The 19,576-nt window shown below is 55.2% G+C and overlaps 1 protein-coding gene across 1 annotated transcript; it reads right to left on the bottom strand.

Moving 5' to 3' along the window:
• Window positions 1–12,542: 12,542 nt before the first annotated feature.
• POU3F1 (POU class 3 homeobox 1) lies at window positions 12,543–14,070 on the bottom strand. Its single transcript, XM_040086295.2, has one exon. The coding sequence runs from the start codon at window positions 14,068–14,070 to the stop codon at window positions 12,958–12,960; it is 1,113 nt and encodes a 370-aa protein (XP_039942229.1). The 3' UTR covers window positions 12,543–12,957.
• Between the last annotated feature and the right edge of the window lie 5,506 nt (window positions 14,071–19,576).

Genomic DNA, 19,576 nt, shown 5'->3' with positions numbered 1-19,576 from the left:
AGAAGCACACTGGCACCACACACACTGCAGCCCCAGCAGATGCAGAGACCCCAGCCCGTGCACAGACAGCGGCTCCCCAAGCCCAGCAGCTCGGCGGCCAGGGCACAGCACTCCCGATCCGAAATCCCGGCCCGTTCCGAGCCTGGCTTGCTCCGAGAACACCGCACAGAGCCCTAAATGCACCAGGGGAAGGGAGAGAAAGCCGGGGCTGCCGGCAGGCTGGGACACCGGGCTGCCCACGGGAACGGTGCGGGGCGCTCAGCGGTGCGGGGCTGCGAGCTCGGACCCCTCGGAGATGATGGCTCCGACCCCTCGGAGAGAGCGGCTCCGACCCCTCGGAGGTGATGGCTCCGACCCCTCGGAGATGAAGGCTCCGACCCCTCGGAGATGAAGGCTCCGACCCCTCGGAGATGATGGCTCCGACCCCTCGGAGATGATGGCTCCGACCCCTCGGAGATGATGGCTCCGACCCCTCGGAGATGATGGCTCGGACCCCTCGGAGCCGCAGCCCCAGCGCTGCAATCCTCCTCTCGGGCCTGTTTTTCTGATAAATAACCTTTTCCTGTCCTTTTTGACAGTGATGTTTAGTGATGTCTGACATCCCTCACAGCCAGGTCTGGCCTCAGAGCGCGGCGGTGCCCCGCACACCCCACGGCAGTGCGGAGGCAGCTCTGCTTCTCCCAGACGCCCAAAGCATCCCTAAAACGCTTCCAGACGCGTCAGGGTGGGCGCTGGCCGAGCGTCCTGGTGGGAACAGAGTGAAAACAGCGCTTTAAATAACCCTGCCTCGGCCGCCCGGGGGCTGCGCTGTCACAGCAGCGGCGCTGGGCAGCCCCTCCTCGGCTCCTCTCTCCCAGGAGAGCTTCACCAGGGCTTCACAGCCCAGCTCCTCCTGCCCAGGGCACATAAACCCCTCTGCACCACCTGGGGATGATTTCCTGATACGGGGATAGGCAATGGCTGCTCACGTTATCACTTAATTGAGCCCAGTTGATTGGGAAGCTCAGAGCAGCCTTGGCTCGTGGTGCTGGGCACAGGGCAGAGCGCTGAGCCCTCAAAGCATCGGCACCGAGGGCAGACACAAAAGTGTCTCACGTCTCCACGGTGGTCGGGAGGCGGCAGCGGGGCAGGTCCAGGGGAAATTATTCCATACTTCGAGTCTGCACAACCAACCTCTTATTCCTGCCCTCCTGGCCTGAGTGGGCAGGCTCTGCCCCCACAGGGATTTCAGGGGAAGGAAGTGTGCATCTGCAGGGCGCTGTGGGGGCAGCCTGGCTCTTAAAGTGGTCTAACCACGAGCCCACAGCGCTGGGAAGGGAGCCCAGAGGAGCTGCTGCCCAAACACAGCCTCTGTGTGAGCAGCTGCACCCAGGGCTGCCGGTGAACCCGCATCCCACCGGCAGAGCTGGAGATGGGGAGATCCAGGAGCAGCGCTGTCACGGCTGGGCCCTCTGAGGGACGTGGGACAGGCACTGAGACCCCTCCAGGTGCAGGAAAAAGACAGGGAAGCAACGGGCAGCTGCACCTCTGCCCCTGCCCGAGCTGAGAGCAGGCAGGATGCAGCTGGCACACGACTCTGTCTCGGGCTTCTGGGGCATCTCCACACTAAATAACAGCATGAGCTCCACAAACTGCTCCTCTGCTGTGATCCTGACCGTGGGATACCACAGGGGTCAGGGATCTCCCCTGGGACTCTGTTTACATGCTCAGCCTTGGCTCACCTTGCACTGGTCTTGTTGTTGCGATTGCATTTTCTAGGAATTCAGGACTGGCATCCCTGCAAAAGGCAGTGCATCCTTTATTAACTGTGCTGCTTTCTCGTCCACCAATTAAAATCAAATTACATCTGATGCACGCAACATACTTTGCAGTGAAAGAAACCTCCTTTCCCAATCTGCTCTCTGAAGCAATTTATTTAACCCACTGAGCTGAAAAGAGTGCAGGCCTGCAAAGACCCCGGGGATGCTGAGGACCCAGCTGGCTGGAGCTTCTCCTGGGCTCACCTTTTTGGTTTTGTTCCAGGCTAGAGCCAGGCTCCTCCCAGGGCTGAGAGGAAGAGCGAGGGAAAAGCAGGGCAGCAGCCACGGGCTCCTTTTTGGGTCCATCTGTCTCCTCTGCCACAGGCCTGGGCACCAAAAATGCCACTAGCACGTTTGGCTGCCTGGGGAACAGGAGAGGACGAGTTTCCCAGAGTGACGGCGCAGTCCCTGCACGAGGGCACAGCGTGAGGGACGCGGGGAGCAGGAGGCCAGGCAGCCCCTCCCAGGAGGGTCCCAGCAGTGCCACCCCTCCAGCAGCACTGCGGGATGCACCCACAAATGCCTCAGACCCTCTGGCTGAGGCAGAGCCTGGGCAGATCCCGTCCCTCTGCCCGGCAGAGGCAGATCCTCCTGCCCACATCACTAAAAGGGGGTCCCCAGGGAGGAGCACGAGGCTCAGCACGGAGCAAATCACACAGTGGAGGCTCAGGAGAGAGGGCCCAGCCCCTGCCCCGTGTCCCCTCAGCGAAGCCACAACTCTCCGGTTTTTTATCCTTAGGGGAAGGGCGAAGTTTGTGCAAAACCACAAGAGTTCCCCTGTGGCCCCCGTGCCGGTGCTGGCAGGAGCCACGGTTGCAGTAATTCATCACGGGTGGAAGGTGCCTGATGATGAATTGCCCTAATACATCACCATGGCAACAGCGCTGTAAGGATGCATTATTGTAACGCGACAGCCGAGTGCCCGCTGCTGCGGGTGATGCACGGCTGGCGTGGCTGCGCCCAGACGCAGCAGCGCTCTCCCGGCCGCCGAGCGCCTCCAGGAGCCGTGCCTGCCGCCGCGTGGGAGGCACCGCTGGCTGCTTGCTCCCACCTTCGCTGGGCACAGGTGCCCCCCTGCCACCCAAGGGTGAGGGGCCCCCCAGCTCGGTGGCCATCACCAGTCCTCTGGCGACTCCCGGCACTGTGTTCCCTTTCCTGCCCTCCCCACGGGCGAGCCACAGTGTCACTTGTGGAGCTCTGAAAGGCAGTTTTAAAAGCATTCCTCCCCTGGCATTTGGAAAATCCAGAAGGGGAAGTGACAGGCTGGTTTGTGCATTTCTCCAAGCCCCTTCCAAGGTATTAAGGCCACGCAGTGCTCTGGGTTTGGTCATTAACAATGAAAATACCAGCTGGAATTCTCCTGCTGCCTGTGACAGGGACAGCATTGTTTCCAATCCACACTATCTTTTTGACCATTCAAATGCCATCAATTCAGTCACCCCAGTGCGTAGGACAGTTATCTGAAATGTTTCCCCAAACAGCTTAGTGACTATAGAGCAACAATTCATGGCATTGCTCGGGGACATCTGCGCAGAGCAAGGCCCAGTGAGGAGCTCGTGGCCAGCTGAATGCTCCCTGTGTGGAGCTCAGATTCCAGAGAGGAGCAAGGGAAGCTGGCAGACAGGGAGCCTGAATGAATGGCAGGAGAAACCATTTTATCTATGCGAATCCGTGCCAAGCTCTCGGTGCAGCTGCCGTCGGTGGGGAGCTCTGCCCCTCTGGACTGACATGGAAGGAGATTTTACTGAGCACTGAGGTGCTCTCCCTGCCAGACCAGCAGCTGCTCGCTGTGCAGGGACTGCAGCCTCTGGTGTCCTCCACAGCCACCACGAGCATCCAGGTGAATCCTCCACGGCAGCTCAGGGCCCAGTGCGGGTTCTTTGGGGTGTCCCTCTGCCCCGAGATTCCCAGGCCTTAGAAGCTCTTAGAAAGTGGAAGCTGGTGGCTCCCATTCCTTCACGGAGGGGCAGCAGCACTGCTGGTACCAACACAAGTCCTGGCACGGGCTGTGCAGGGCAGCAGTGCAGCCCCTGCAGGCTGTGGGAGCAATGCAGCAGCAGCTCTGTCACCGGGGTCACACCTGGGAAAGCACAGCTCAGCCAGGTCACTGGGGAGCACCCGGAGCTGAGGGGACAAGCTGCTCCAGAGACCCAGACTGGTGACACCAGAGGGGTGGCACTGACCAGAACCCCAGCCTGGCCAGAGCAGAGCTTGGGGTGTCGAAGCTGCTGTCTCTCCTGGGCTGTGTCAGACTTCCCTCAGCTGTACCTCTAAATGTGGGTGTAGAGGGGTGCAAGAAGCCTCCCCTCCCCTCCCCACCCCTCCCTGGGCTGCCTTTGCGAGGTTCCCGTGCTGCAGGTTCCAATCATCTCTCAACGTTTCAGCAGTGACAACTTACAGGATCTTCATCAGGGGAAAAAAATAAAACAACAAAAAAAACCCTCCCGTGAAACAGAGTGACCAAAAAAGGAATGATTGTATTATCAATAAAGTTCCCAGTGGCTGACGGATGAGGACACCCAAATGATTTTTAAGATTTCAGGAGAAACTCTCCAAGTGGCAGCACAAAAGGAAAGTGTTTATTAACCCAGGGTCTCCTGAGAAAACCCTCCAGGGACGTGCACAGCCACGCCAGGGCCAAACGTGTGCTCAGCATCACACAGCCCATCTGACTGCAGATGATTTTCCTCATCCCCACAGAGACAGGAGTGATCCTGAGAGCATTCCAAGAGGGATGGACAGAGAGACACGCTGCTCCATGGGACCCCCCTGCCCTTTTCCTGCCCAGGGCTCAGCGCAAATGCTTCCTAAACAGCTCTGGAAACAAACAGCTTTTTGAGAGCTGCCCTAAAAACCCTCTGCTTTCACTAACATCAAGAGTGGACATCAAGAAAAAGATCACCTCCTAATTCTTTGGGGAGCTGAATTTGCAGAGCAGGCATCCTGTCTTAAAGATAAACACTCCCCTCCCAAGGCAGGCACAGCCCCTGCCCTGTGCACGGCAGGACATTCAGCTGAGGGCTTTGTGATGCCACATATCCAGCACAGCCTTGGAAGTGCTCTTGTGCTGGAAACATATTAGAAAACATTGCCACGGATTGAAAATTGGCAAATCTCCAGGCTGGGGTTTCAAGGGATAATTTGTAGATTGAATGTTAATGAATATTATTGTTGTTATCTTGCAAGGCTGTGCTGACTTCACTCTGCTGCCCATTGCACATCTTGATTTTTACTTTTTTTTTTTTTTTTTTACCCCTATAAGGAGCAGCATAGGCAATTCCAGCACAGCAAAGTCAGGAAGCCAGTTGAAGGCACACGGGAAAAAGTGATTATTTCTGTGCCTGTGTCACTGCTCCCCAAACTCTGCTGCTTCAAACACTTGCTGACATAGGATTGTTGTTAGGAGTTCCTCTCTGCCCTTCTTCCTGCAAACTCACCCAGCCTCTGTAGCGCTGTGGAGGCTCGGAGCAGGCACCAAGGAGATCCTCGGCAGCACAAATCTTCTTTTATCTCCACGGGGAAAGAGGCGTGGAGGGGCAATACTGACATTTCTCCAGCCCTGGGATGGGGCTTCGCTCTCGGGAGCTTTTCTGTGCAGAGCATCAGAGCAGCAGCTCAGCTCAGCTCACCTGCAGTGTCCCCCCCGAGCTCGGGGGACCCTGCCCTCCCCAAGGACCACTCTCAGCGTGCTGCAGCCCACCGTGATTTATGTGGCACTTGTACAATTGATGCGCTTTGTGCCTGGGGACAGTTAAATGGTCGCTCTGTCATTAGTTTAAGCAGAGGTTAAAGGTGATCAATAACAAGGGTTTCACGCCCAATTGATCACCCCCTCGCTATTTCTTTCTGCCTTTTGCTTTCCGTTCCGCCGTGCTTTTAGAAATAGTAATTGAAGGCATAACAAGCGTTCCGCTAGGCAGAATATCAAACGCTCCAGATATTGATTCGATTCTCTGCCTTTTAATGACGTTGACCTGCGCCTGTCCCCAACAGCAGCGAGGCTGGGCCAGCCTGCAAGGGCCAGAGCCCTGCTGGGGACAGAGCCAGCCCTGGGCAGGAGGTGGAGAGCAGCTCATGCTCTGGGACAGGCAGTTCTCAGCTCCTCAGTGCTCTCAGCTCCTCAATGCTCTCACCTCTCTCAGCTCCTCAGTGCTCTCAGCTCCTCAGTGCTCTCAGCTCTCAGCTCTCTCAGCTCCTCAGTGCTCTCAGCTCCTCAGTGCTCTCAGCTCTCTCAGCTCCTCAGTGCTCTCACCTCTCACCTCTCAGCGCTCTCCCCAACCCTGCAGACCCGGACTCAGCGAGGGGAGCACAAGGGAGGTAGGATGCGAGGTCAGGTGTGGTGACATTTTTCATCCCTTTGCTCCCAAATGCTTTGACACCCGAGCCCATGGCATGGCACAGGAGAAACAAAACAAACCCATCACGAGAACTGTCCTGAAGGCTGAGCGTTCTCAAGCTCCTGGCACTCGCAGCTCCGCAGAGGACACGGAGGCACACGGGACCTCAGTCCCGAAGAAGAGAAATTCAGAGCTGCATCCTGACCCCCTACCTGGCAAGGAACGGGGGCAGGGGACAATGTCCAACCCCCCGGCACGTCACTGCTCCTCCAGACGGCTCTGGCAGACACATGCCACAGGCCACGTGCGTAAAAATAACCCCGCGCTGCCGGGACTCAGCCGGGAGCTGCAGAGACCGGGCTGCGCTGCGCTTGTCAGCTCGGGCTGATGGGGAGCGCTCCAGCACTGCGGGATGCCCTTCCACAGCACGTATCCTCAAGGCGAGCAGCCTGCCCTGCTCCCCACAGCCCTGGGCAGCGGGGTCAGGAGCGCTTTTTAGCAGATCCCATGGCGGCGGGAGAGGCGAAGGGGGCAGCGATGCTCTGTGCCCGCACCGCTGAGCCCAGCACACGGGGATGCTCTTCCCAGCAGAGGGACCGAGAATTCCCTCTGCAGCTCACACTGCTGCAGCTCTGGTTTTGCTGAGGTGGCTCAGCAATCCATGTCAATGAACCCTTGCAGCTTAACGTCGGTATTTTATGACATCACTTCTTGAGAAGTAGAAACACTGGGGAAAAAATAGAAATCCTGAACGTTTCTCACAGTCCTCAAGAAAAACGAGCAGGGGATCTGGGAGTAAAATGCAGCAGGTCTGATAGCATTTTAGAGGAAAGCCTGTGTTGTGGCAGATCTCGTAATTGCCCTCGTGTACTACAACTCCCTCATTGCCTCTCCTGTTGGGTTGGTCTGTAACCAGGTTAGTCTTCAACACGACTGAAAAAACATCTCCAACTTAAAATTCATGATTTATTTAAAACATCTCCAAACGTAAAGATGTCTAATGCAACAGCCTGACTCTTTATCCCGCAAATCACTGCAAAAGATGCAAATGTGCAAATTCATTTCCTAGAGTTTTTTTGGTCTGGCTACAAGTTTATGATGCAGCATAATCTCAGTTGTGTAGCCTTTAGTGTGACTGAGAGGTACTAATACACAGTGAGCTCCAGGTAAGAAAAATCACAGGACAGGTTTTCTCAAAACACCCCCCCCCCCAAAAAAACCCCAAAAAACAAAACCCAAACCAAACTACCCCCAAAAAGTACAGTAAAATATAAAGATGTCCATTTGCCCATTGGGTCTCTCATACCTTCTACTGATCCGCAGCAGAGCTGGCATTTCCATGCAGCATCCAACACCTCTCGTGCATACATGTGATATTTGCAAGGAGATTTTTGTGCACTTGCTCACTGATTCACTTTGAAGGACTCTGCTGTTTGGGGTGCAGCTCCTGAGACAGAGCTGAGCAGCTGCAGCGAGCCATCCACCTTCCTTACATGTGCTGACAGAAGAGCCAGCATGGAAACGTTCTGTAGGAAACACTGTTCTGTGGCTGTGGTGACTGCTGAGAGTTTTGGCCCTAGAGAATCTCGTCGAGTGATGGAAAGCACACTGATTGCCCCTGTGGAGCTGAGAGAAGCCAATGTCCACAACAAAACAGCTCCTGGATGCTGCTGGTGCTGCACAAACGCCTTGATCAGGCAGAGCGCTCCAGAAGAAAGGTGAGAGAAAAAGGAAAATAAAGAAACATCTTTTAAGTTTGGCACGAAGAGCATTCTTGGCGGCAGCCAGCGCTCTCCACAGCGTATGAGCCAGGGAAACGGTGCAACCTTTGCGAGGCTTACAAGGAATAACGCTCGATTTGCCCAACACCAAAAATAATGCGACATCAAGGAATATGAAATATTCAGAAGGTGTGATCTAAGGGGCACGTTCCACGCCGTGTGCAGCATCACACAGCCCTGGCGATCCCCGGGTGGTGTTAGCCCAAACTGGGACCGGGGGAACTTCTGCTGGCAGAGCTTCCTTCGAGGACAGAGAACACCCGAGGAAGCACAGTTGGCCATTTCTCTGCTGCTGCACACACCCACACTCCCAGCGAATCTCAAGCAGGAGCGAAGCTGGATGCCCGTAAATCAGCTTGGCAAAGCGCAGTGGGGGCTCCCAGGAGAGGCTTTAACGAGCTCCTGCTCTGTGTGTTTCCTCTGGAGGCACACACACGCAGAACAGGGCTGCTGCTGCTGCTCACAGCACACGTTCTGCTCGCTGGTGGAAGCCTGCCGAAAACCTGCTCCTTGGAGCTGCCCGTTTCAGGAAGGTACATTGGCCTTGGTTCCCCTGAGCAGCGAGACCAGACACTGTCATCTGTGGGCATTGAGCATTTTGAAACAAAACCAGAACAGCCCCCACGCCACCTCAGCTCGCTCCTGGCTCTGCTGGGGCCGATCTGCTGCAGAGGATAAGGGGACAGCAGGTGCTGGCAGCAGGCAGAGCCCCCGTGGGAGCTGCAGCCACGGAGAGCCCGTCCTCAGCACAGGACAAGGGGCAAGCAGCAGCTCCGGGTCACCAGCCAGGGTGGGCTCCTTTCAAACTGTAAGAAAAGCACAAGGCAGCTAAGGAGAAGTAATTCCAGAGCTGGGGAGTTCTGCCCTGGGGCAGGACCCAAGTCTGCTTCCAGTACCTGTGAAAGGACAACTCTGAGCTGTCCTGGGGCTGGTCCAGCTCCAAACGACCAACGGTAGAATTAGCATCGAATTAAAATAGATGCAAACAACATCAGCACAGAATCACAAGATTGGCTTAACCCGATGGTACTGAAATCTCCTTCTAGGGGAGAGAGCAAGCGGGAGTGGGCAAAATTGGGAACAAGGCTGTGGTGTTCATGCTGATGCTCTGAATTTTCATGCAAAGAGATGATAGCGTTTCAGCTGCTGCCTTAGCTCATTAGGGGCCAGTGGCATGGCAGCACTGTGCTGGGATCAGGCACAGCTCTGGCTGGGCAGCCGTCAGAAGAGACCAGATCCAGTGGAAAGCACAAGATGAACACAGCATTACTAATTACCAGTGACTGTGCCTCGCCAGGCAAACTGCTGTGCTGTAGTCACTCCTGCAGTTGTTACACAGCAAATGTTCCCTGCTCTTGCAAGTGGCAGCAGTCATAGTCTAAGACAAGAAATCTGGAAGAAATTGGAATACGACAACCTTCTCCTAAGCATGCATGAAAGCTGATCAGCAACTGTCCACCTTTTCACCATTTAAAATGGAAAAAGTGATCCCCTATTGAATATTGTCTGCCTTACAGAAAACAGCAATGTCCTAAAATTACCAATGTCCAATTTGTAAGATGACAGCGTTTGGGGAAGCACAGCTGCCCTCCCACGTCCCTGGAGCATGCAGACAGGCTCTCTGCCCGGGCAAGGGTGGCACAGCACAGCTCAAACCCTTCTGTGAGCATCAGAAGGGCTGAGCCCTCACCAGGGCTGCATTCACCTGGTACCAACCTCTCCACCTGGCCAAAGACCCTGTGGTCACCACCTCAGCTCTCCTCAGCAGTCTGAGATGTAAACCCTGGGTCAGCAGCCCCTCAGGGCAAGACAAGATCACCCCAGTCCCTGGTGATGGATGACACCTGCCCCAAGTGCAAAGGGCACAGCCCGGTGCCACCACGGGACCAAGCAGAGCCTGAACGCTCTGAAGGGCATCTGCTGGGGCCAGGCAGTGCTCAGCAGCAGAGTGCTCCTTGGTTAGAGCAAAGATTTCCCCTCAGCACAGACCTAAACCTCTCTTAAGCCGCACTGCCAGCGCTTCCGTTCTTTATCTACACTTCCTACTTTGTTTGTTTACCATTTACTTTGTCTGAGCGTTGTTAAATAAGTATTTGTACATCTGCTTTTCTTTAACGCAGCAACACCACAGCCCTGCCTTTCCCTGCTTTACTACTGATGTAGTAGTACCAGGTCACACTTTCACCTGAGTGAGAAACAACCACCAAAAAAAAAAAGAAAAAACAAAAAAGGTCTCCCTCCAGTAATTGCTATTTAATCCCTGCCCAGGAAAACGAACAAGTTACTCCAAGATAAGCAAACCTTTGGGGCATTTGATTCTCCAGAACGGCTGAGCGCTGCGGCACCGCAGGAAGGAGATGTACAAGGAATATTTTCATTTTGCTGCTCAACAGCACGAAGGAGCGAATGCAGCGGGGCTGCCGGCGCCTTATCCAATGTGACACAGAGAACAACCCAAGGGTGCTCGCACTCCCCAGCACTCACAGCACATCTCATCCATTAGGAGAACGCAATGTGAAAACTGACCCTTCCCTTCCGAGTATCGATACAAATCCTGTTTGCCATCCAGGTTAGCTCAGAGTGGAGAGGTTACTGAAATGCCTCCTCCTATAGAAAATCAGCACAATCAAACATTCAGCGCTAAAGAGTTGGTTTTCTTTGAGAAACGAGTGAACAAACAAAAAAAATCCCCTCTTTTGTTCGGTTTTGAGTTTGTTTCTTCTTCCCTTAAAGCCTGGCTGCCACACAGAAATTCTCAAGCAAAGGCTGCAATTACAGCATGACAAAACACTAAAAACAATGGTACGTGTGTGGGGGAACGCACGAGGTAACAGCTAAAGACAGATTCTCAGAGCTGGAAATTAATTTAAATGCTGTCATGATATATTGACTCAAACCCTTCAATCATCCTCCTCCCTTACTTTTTTTACTGGAGTGTATCACCTGAGCTACTACATGTGCTAAGCTATTTAGAATTTCGAAAATATTTAGTAAAAACAGCAAAACTTTTTGAATTCAGGATCTCCACAACAGCTCTACCAATCCCTGCTCTTCCATAAAATCCAGTCTCATTACAAAAAAGGAAACTAAGCCTGCAGCAAAAGCAGACAGAACACACACTGCACACTAAACCCTTTAAGTGAGATCCTGTGTTATGCTCTGCATGCCAAGGGAAGTTATTAATACCCTGACCCACAGCATCCACTAGCTTGTTTGTATCACAGAGTGAACCATTTCTTTACAGAGTATTTGATTAAATAACTGCTCAAAGTGACTTTATTTTAAAATCTCAGAAATCAGTTTACTAGAATTTCGAATGAGAACTCAATAGTCTTGTATTGGCTGATGTAGAATAGCTACATTATAAGAAACATTGAAAATGGAATAAATTATAACATTATCAATGGCAAATGTGACATTGCTTAGACAAGTAATATACACCCCCACCAAAGGCACAAAATGCAACAAAATCAAACTGCAACGAAGACAAGGATTTTCAAGTATAAATTCTCAAGAGTAAGTTACATTTGGCATGTTAGAAATTTGTATCTCTATTAAAAAGAATTATACACGAATTGCAATGCACAATGCAGCCCTTTCACTAGAAAATCCCCTTTAAAGCTTCTGTTTTCACAGCACATCATTTGTGCTGAATAAAGTGGGGAAACCACCCAGTGCCAGATGTCTGAGAACATCAGTAAATTCTCTGCCAACTGAAAAAGAATTTGGTCCTTTACCACCAGATTTCGATCAAGTATTTAATCAGTGCAAGAGCTCTGCATGGGGACGTGTTTCAAAAGTTCTCCCAACACCGCAGGAATCCAAGGACCTGCAAAGGCAAACAATCCTCACACGCGACTTTCCTTGGTGCTGCAAGAGAAGGTTTAAAGCAGAGATGCAGGATCGTTCTTCCAAGAACTGAGAACGCAAAAAAAAGAAAAAAACCCCGTATTTTCAGCCTTTCTTGGCATAACCACGAAATATTCGGGCACGAAACCACGAGAAGGAAAGCTGGTGACACCAGAGAAAAAGCAAGAGCGTGGTTCGGGCAGAAGGAATCTACTCGGTGTGCGTGTATTACCCCTGCGGTGTGTGGGACGAAAGTTAGGTGCGGGCTGCTTTTCTGTTCACACCGCGGAGAGCTGCGTTCGGATCAGTAAAAAAACCCACAAACACTGCGGAAGGTGCGGGGAACACGGCAGCGCATCCACGGCAGGGAAGCGGCTCGCCCGAAGCGTTTTACCGGGCGGGCAAACCCCGCCGGGCACCGCCGGGGCGAACCGCGGGGCACCGCGGCCACCGGGAACGGAGCTCTCCGGTCACCGAGGTCACCGGGAACGGAGCTCTCCGGTCACCGAGGTCACCGGGAACGGAGCTCTCCGGTCACCGAGGTCACCGGGAACGGAGCTCTCCGGTCACCGAGGTCACCGGGAACGGAGCTCTCCGGGATCTCGGCACCCACCGGGACCGGGGACCCTCGGCCAAGGCACCGCCGAGCTCCCCCGGCCGCACCGCTGCCGGCCGGGCGCTCGCTCAGCCTGCAAAGACGACACGAGACCGGTTCCTGGGTAAATGGTTTATGTAAGTAATAAAATATTTACTATAACATAAATAGAAACGTACCCTCGCAGTCTACATTGGTTTTGCAAGAAGAGATACAAACAAAAACCGAAACCCCAGGGAACGGACCGGACTGAACCCACCGACGGGAGGGTGCGAGCTCCGCGCACGGTTAGAAATAAATAGAGAGACGGGCCGGGAAATGGTTTCGAAGCGTCCCCCCGGGCGGGCCGGGCCGGGCAGAGCGGGAGGGGCCGAGCCGGGGGCGCCGCCGCCTCCCGGCAGCGCGAAGAAGGGAATAAATTAGAGATCGCAAACCTTTGGCTACTGCTGCGGCGGCCGCTGCGGCTCCGGCGGGCGAATAAATAGAGCGCGGGGCGCGGAGCGGGGCGGCCGGGCCAAGTCTGAGAATAAATTAAAACGCGTCCCCCGCTGCCCGCGCCCGCCGCGCCGCCGTCGGGGCCGCGGGGGTCCGGGCAGTCACTGCACGGCGCCGGGCAAGGCGTGGTGCAGCGGCGAAGCGTCCGCCTGTGCGTAAACGTCCTCCATGGGGGGATGCGGGACCCCGGCCGGCGTCATCCGCTTCTCCTTCTGCCGCCGGTTGCAGAACCAGACCCGCACCACCTCTTTCTCCAGCTGCAGGGAGTCCGCCAGGGAGGTGATCTCGTGCGCCGAGGGCTTGGGGCACTTGAGGAAGTGGTTCTCCAGGGCGCCCTTGACGCCCACCTCGATGGACGTCCGCTTCTTGCGCTTCCGGCCCTGCGCCGCGATCTTGTCCAGGTTGGTGGGGCTGCCCGTGCTGGAGTCCGTCTCCTCCAGCCACTTGTTGAGCAGCGGCTTCAGCTTGCACATGTTCTTGAAGCTCAGCTGCAGCGCCTCGAACCGGCAGATGGTGGTCTGCGAGAAGACGTTCCCGTACAGGGTGCCCAGCGCCAGCCCCACGTCGGCCTGCGTGAAGCCCAGCTTGATCCGCCGCTGCTTGAACTGCTTGGCGAACTGCTCCAGGTCGTCGGAGCTGGGCGCGTCCTCGTCCGACGGCTCGGGCGGCCCCAGCGGCGGCGGCGAAGCGGCCAGTTCGTGCCCGCCCGCCTCCTCGGCGCCCAGCGGGTCGCGCAGCCCGTGGTGCAGCGCCGGCGCCGGCGGGCCCAGCATCCCGTTGAGACCCGCGTAGGGCTGCGCGTAGAGCAGCGGCTGCCCCGACGGCGGCGACATGGGCGGCAGGTGATGCGCGCCGCCCTGCGCCCAGCCGCCCGCCGCTCCGCCCGCCGCCGGCTGGTGCACCAGGTGCGGGCGGTGGTGGAAGGCGGCGGACAGCTCCTCGCGGGGCCCCGGCGGGCCGCCCTTGGCGTGCTCGGCGGGCGGAAGGTGCGCTCCCCCGCCGCCCCCGCCGCTGCCCCAGTCCGTGCCGGCGCTGGGCAGCCACTGGTGGTGCGCCAACCCGACGGCGTGCCCGGCGGCGGGGGCCAGTCCCTGCAGGTACTCGTGGTGCATCATCTTCTGCACCTCGCGGTACGTGGTGCCCTGGTGCAGGCGGTCGCCGTCGGGGTGCATCAGCGCGGCGGAGCGCGGCAGGTACTGCGCGGCGGCGGCCATGGCGTGTGCGCCGCGCCGCCCGCGCCGCGCTTTAGAGCCGCGCGCCGGGGCGCGGGGCCGCCGCGCGCCCGCCCCGCCCCTCGCCCCCCATTGGCCCGGCCGCCGCCGCGGGAGGCGCGCGCCGCCCCGCCATAGGGCGCCGCCGGCCGCGGGGGGGCGCCGCCCCGCGATCCCCGCTCGCCATTGGCCGGCGGCCCGAGGGCGCTGCCCAGCGGATTGGCCGGCGGGGGGCGCCGGGCGGGGCCGCCCGCGGCGGAGCGGCCGCTGATTGGAGGAGCGCGGTTCATTCATGCCCGGCCGCCGCGCGGGCAGGGAGCGGGGGCGGCGCGGACCCCGCGCCCCGCGGGTTTCGGGCGGTGGGGAACGGCGTGGGGAACGCGGGCGGCGGGCGGGGCGGGCCTCCGGCGCCTGGCCGCTGCACCGCGTGGGTATCTAGACCCGCTCGGGACGTTAAAAGTCGCGATTGAGGTTTTTGGTGGGCTTAGACCCCGGAAAGGTGGGAGCGCCTTCCTAAGGGCTCCGTAGGATAGGGCAGCAAGGGCCGAGAAATGAGGATCTGAGATGGTTTGGGAGTCATGGGAAATGTGAGTCTTGGATGCTGCCTCAGAGGCAAGTCTCTGAGCCGGTTTGAGGGTTGGCACGGGATAAAGGGTGGAGGAATTTGTGGGAAAAGAAAATGACAACAAGAAACAGACACGTCTGGCAGTGCTGGGAAAGGGGCAAGGGACGTCTTAATTAAGCCAGCTCCAGACTTCATCTGGGGCTTGAGGCCCAAAGTGAACCAGGGTGGGCACCAGGAACATTCCTCACTTCTGAAAATTAATCTTTGCCTTCTGTGCTCCGTCTGTAAGACGGGAGCAGAGACAGCGACCTTTGCCAAGGGCTCGGGTGAACAATGAACCGTCGGATCAATATGTGTACGAGTGTAACATGTCAATGGCCGCACACGGATGCCCTGCACTCTCCTCAGCTGGGCAGGGTGGCTTGCTGCTCTTAAGGACATTAACTGCAGTCTCCTGAAGGGCTTTTCGTGAGGTGCCACATCCCTTCCCTGTGCGTTGCAGGCGCTTTGTCATTTCAACGTTCTTCCAAAGCGCCGCTTCGGACTCGGCTTCTCCAGCCCTGCGTGCTGGGACTGTTGGAGCCAGCAGACAGAAGAACCAGTTTTGGCCTCTGGGTTTGGGGGAGACCGAGCAGGGCAGCTGCAACCCCCCACCCTGGCACCCGTGCAGCGCCGTGCACAGCGCAGTGCCCACCTCTGCCTTCCCTTGTCCCGGTGCAGCCGTGGCCCTGAGGGCACGGACGGTGCCACAGGGTGAAAAACGCTGCCCACAAACCACCCCGTGATCCCCCGGATCTGGCGCACCCTGACCCTCGTCCTGGTTCACCCAGCTCCTGGAGGGATCCCTGTGGGATCACACAGGGCTGGGAAGGTTCGTCTGCTCCTCCAGGCTTGTGGTGGGCGGGTGGCACCACCCAGCCCCGCAGGAACCGCTCCTGCCTCTCACCAGCCCAGGGCCAAACCTGCAGCCAGGGGGTTGGTGCTGCTCCGTGGTGAGAGCTCAGCATCCCATCAGGGGCCCGGGGAGCTGCTGGGCCTCGTTTCGCCGAACCGTGGCAGGAGAGCAGCTAGGAGAGGGGCACACCTTGCTGCTGGGCAGCCTCAGCCATCCGCGGTCTTCGGGGACAAGTTTGGGACTCAACACGTGCATTTTGTGCGATTACCTGTAATTAGTTCCTTTCACCGAACCCGGCGTCTCTTTTCGGGTCTGCAGCCCCAGAGGAAGGCTGGGCTTTGCCGGAGAGATGGGTTCCATATTTCATTAGGAGAATAATTTATCTTTCTTATTTTCCTGAGGAGTCCCTTGCACACGCTGCCTACGTTTGTAATGAATAGAAGCCTTTCCAATGATTCAGTGACATGCTGTAAAATATCATACTTAGTTAAGCATTTTCTGTAAATTTTTTTCCGACCTGGACTCATATTCATGTCAAGTCTCCATGATGCAGTGCTATAATATTAAAATTTTTGGTAGCCAATTGTTTTTGATATTTATATCCATTTTTAAGGGAATCACAATGAATAAATGTGCCCAGCTCTAACTTTATGCAAAATAAGCTGTGTATAAATCAGTAAATCATTAATAGAATGAATCATTTCCAAAGGCTGGAGACTGGATTGCATTTCAAACTTTCATCTGTTCTATATGTTTCAGAAATTACCGAAGGAGAAAACACGTTGTGTGTGATAACTGAGGTCCCCATCACAGACTGTTTACACAGTAATGCTGGTTTGTTTATGTTTGATCAAATGATCTTTGTAAACCAAGGCATTGTGCACCAGTTGTGCTTTGGGCTTGTTCTGCTTAATAGAAGTACAGTTTAAAAACTGGGAACAGCAAACAGCAGAGGAGGATGACAAATTCCCATTTAACTCCTCCCTCAGTGATTCCCAGCTCCAGAAGTCAGAGCCAGGTGGCAAAGTTCTCTCTTTTATCAAACAACGCGAAGGAGATAAAAGCATAGGAGAGGCTGCTGACCCTCAGTGCAGAGGACAGGAAGGATTAAGATGCCTGTAAAAGCACTAACTCTGAGAGCCAGACCTGCATCCCTGGTATCCCTGTCTCCACTGAGGTCTGGGACTGAGGAGTTGCACAGCTTGAAAGACCCTGCCAAGATTTCGTTGTGTCGAAGGTGTCTAAAACGTCTTCCCTTTTTTCTAAAAAAAAAAAAAAGAATAATTTTTATTATATCTGTCCTTATTTTTACACAGATTTTCAGAGCCGCACCATCCAGCAGATCCCTGTAGGAGGGCATCCAGGTTTCCTAGCAAAAGCTGGCTCCTTCATTAAGCCCTGCCAGGGCTCTTGGCATGCAGTCCGTTCCCTCTTCAAGGGATAAACAACCCCATGGGCAATGCTCGATGTGATCCATCCCTGCGCGGCTGCGACAGCGTCACACCCTGCCTCAGCGCAGCCGGCTCTGGGGCCGGAGGGGGCTCTGGGCTAACGAGGGGGCTCAGCACGGAGGGAGCAGGGCTGGGGGTGCTGTGCACAGCCGGGGAGCTGCTCCCTGTGCGGCGTGTGCTCCTGTCCCCGGGCAGCCCCAGGGAGCAGGGGGGCTCAGGATGCCTGGGGATGAGAGCCACGAGGAGCTGAGTCCTGTCAGGACATCACTGCCCCACACCTGGGCCTCCTGCCCCGAGCAGCTGCTGCTCCTGGCTGGGCCCATCCCGGACAGCGATGGAACAAGGGGATGGGACGCTGGAGCGGGGGCTCTGCGCCCTTTCTGCAGCCAGGAGAGGCACCAGCACTGCCCGTCAGCAGAGAGGAGGCCAAGAGGCAATTCTCCAAGGAGAACCTGCCTGTAAGTGTGGGACTGCCCTGAGAAGAGGCGGCATTTCCCAGAATTTTTAGCACGCTGCCTAAATGTCTTTCGCCTAGGACATCTGGGAGCACAGATGAGAAATTTTTACAGCTTTTGGGGTGGCTGTGCGTTTTGGCAAAGTCTTATTTCTGCTTTGCTCATCTAAGCAAGTAGAATTTTTAATTTGGTGAGTGACAGTTAACAAGTTAATGGCTGGGACAACAGTGAAGTTAGCCATAGAACGAGAGACGAAGAGAACTGGGGGATAAATCACGGAGAACAGTTAATACAAATGTGCGAGGTATGCTCACTATGATTAGCTGTAGTCATATACAGTCCTGTAATTATTTGAAAATTGTCCAGAAATATGTTCTCATGAGACCAAAATGAATGCAAAAAAAACGCTGCTGTGATCTTTTATTGAATCAATGAAATTTAGATTAGGCAGTCACTAAATTCCTGTTTACACAACAGACCTTAATGGCTCCAAAGGAAGCGCTCAAATGTAGCCGACAAATAATCCCTATTTATGAAAGCCCCATAATATGCATTTACATAATCCCCACTTTAAAAAAAAAAAAGAAAAAGCTATATCAGCTCTAAAGTTCTTCAGCTCAGAGATATGCCCCAGGGGATTAAAAGTAATAAACAAAACAAAGGGAAAAGGATGTACACACACATCCACCAGCACGCACCCGCAGCCTTTAGGATTATCACACGCAGGAGGAGGCAGGGATAACCCACCAGCTCTCCTCACCTCTCTCCACCTCCAGCAGGGTTTGTGCGTGTGCACAGAGATGAATTCATGCACATGCCCATCTCCACAGGTGGCTCTGCAGGACTTGGAGCACGTGTGTTGCACTGCAGCCTCTCTCTGCGTTATGTCTCTCCCGGTTTCTCTTCACAAATGCAATATTGGTTCATCCCGTGTGCCCAGCAAGTGCCAGAATGAAACAAACAGCCTTACTCCTGTTTTGGGGGGTGTGTGGCAGCTTTAGGAAGCAGCTGATAGGATGTGGAACCGCTGGGTTGTGCACTTTATTCCTACCCAAGGTGACCGGACCGCTGCTGATGCTCCCATGTGATGGATGTAGGACAGCAGAGTTCAAAGTCAAATTTCTCTTTGTTCCTGTGTGTTGCAAGTACCCTACTGGCGTGGGCCCAGGACTTCTCAGACTGGTTACAGGACTGTCTCATCCAGCTCTGATCAGTGCCACAACTTGTATTTCTTGTATTTTCTTTAACTGTACTGTGGGCCATCACACCCCCACTGCAGTCAGCAGGCCCCCAGGATCTGCTCCTTCTCTCCAGCCATGGTGCAGTGCTGTGTCATCTCTTCACTCTGACTACTGTTCTGAACCCTTCTCTTCCCAGTCCCACTCATTTGGGTCAACATTCCCTGCAACCTTCTCAACAAAATTCCTTGCAGCAGCACAGAAGAGTTGCTCTCTTCCTGCTGCAGTTGGCAGCTTGGACATGTCCCAGTCTGTGATTTTCAGGGGGTTCTGATGCTAGCAGTGCAACATTCCCAGTGGGAATGACACTCCACTTGCTTTTCAGACCCCTGTGTCTCCCGGGAACGCTGGGCTCAGGGCTCTGCCTGTTCCTGGGAGCACAGTGAGCACTTCCCTGCGAGCCTGCGCTGCCAGCAGCGGCACCCCCGCTCCTGGCAGGTTTGGGCTGTGGGCAGGTTCAGACACCTGTTACAGCTCTTATCTGGGTGAGGCAAGGCTCACAAAACGGTTCTGCAGCCCTCTCAGCTGCCTCAGACACAACAGCTGTTTGTTCCCGTGTCAGCAGTGTGGCTGGGTGGGGCACCAGTCGCATTATTAGAAGAATTTTCTTTCCATACCAGGCAGAGAAGCTGACTTTTGCTAGAACGTGTTCTTTTTTCCCTTTCAAATTCCTGTCCCGAGATCCTAAAGTTAAGCACAGTAACTCAAAGGCAGAGCATCAGGAACTGCACTGGTGCGGAATGTTGCATCCCCCCTTTGCGCTGCGTCAGAGCTGCAACTGCCCCCCTGACACTGCGCAGCATTTTCATTAGATACCCGGCCTCTGGTTCTGATTAAATAACTTGTATAATTAGATTGAGACATCTGCTTATCCCTGGGGGAAGAAATCCCTTTCAGCACTGGAC

This window comes from Hirundo rustica, chromosome 25 (assembly GCF_015227805.2).
Source record: "Hirundo rustica isolate bHirRus1 chromosome 25, bHirRus1.pri.v3, whole genome shotgun sequence".
Lineage (NCBI taxonomy): Eukaryota > Metazoa > Chordata > Aves > Passeriformes > Hirundinidae > Hirundo > Hirundo rustica.
The sequence above is the reverse complement of the archived record's forward strand: the minus strand, read 5'-3'. Positions and strand labels throughout refer to the sequence as shown.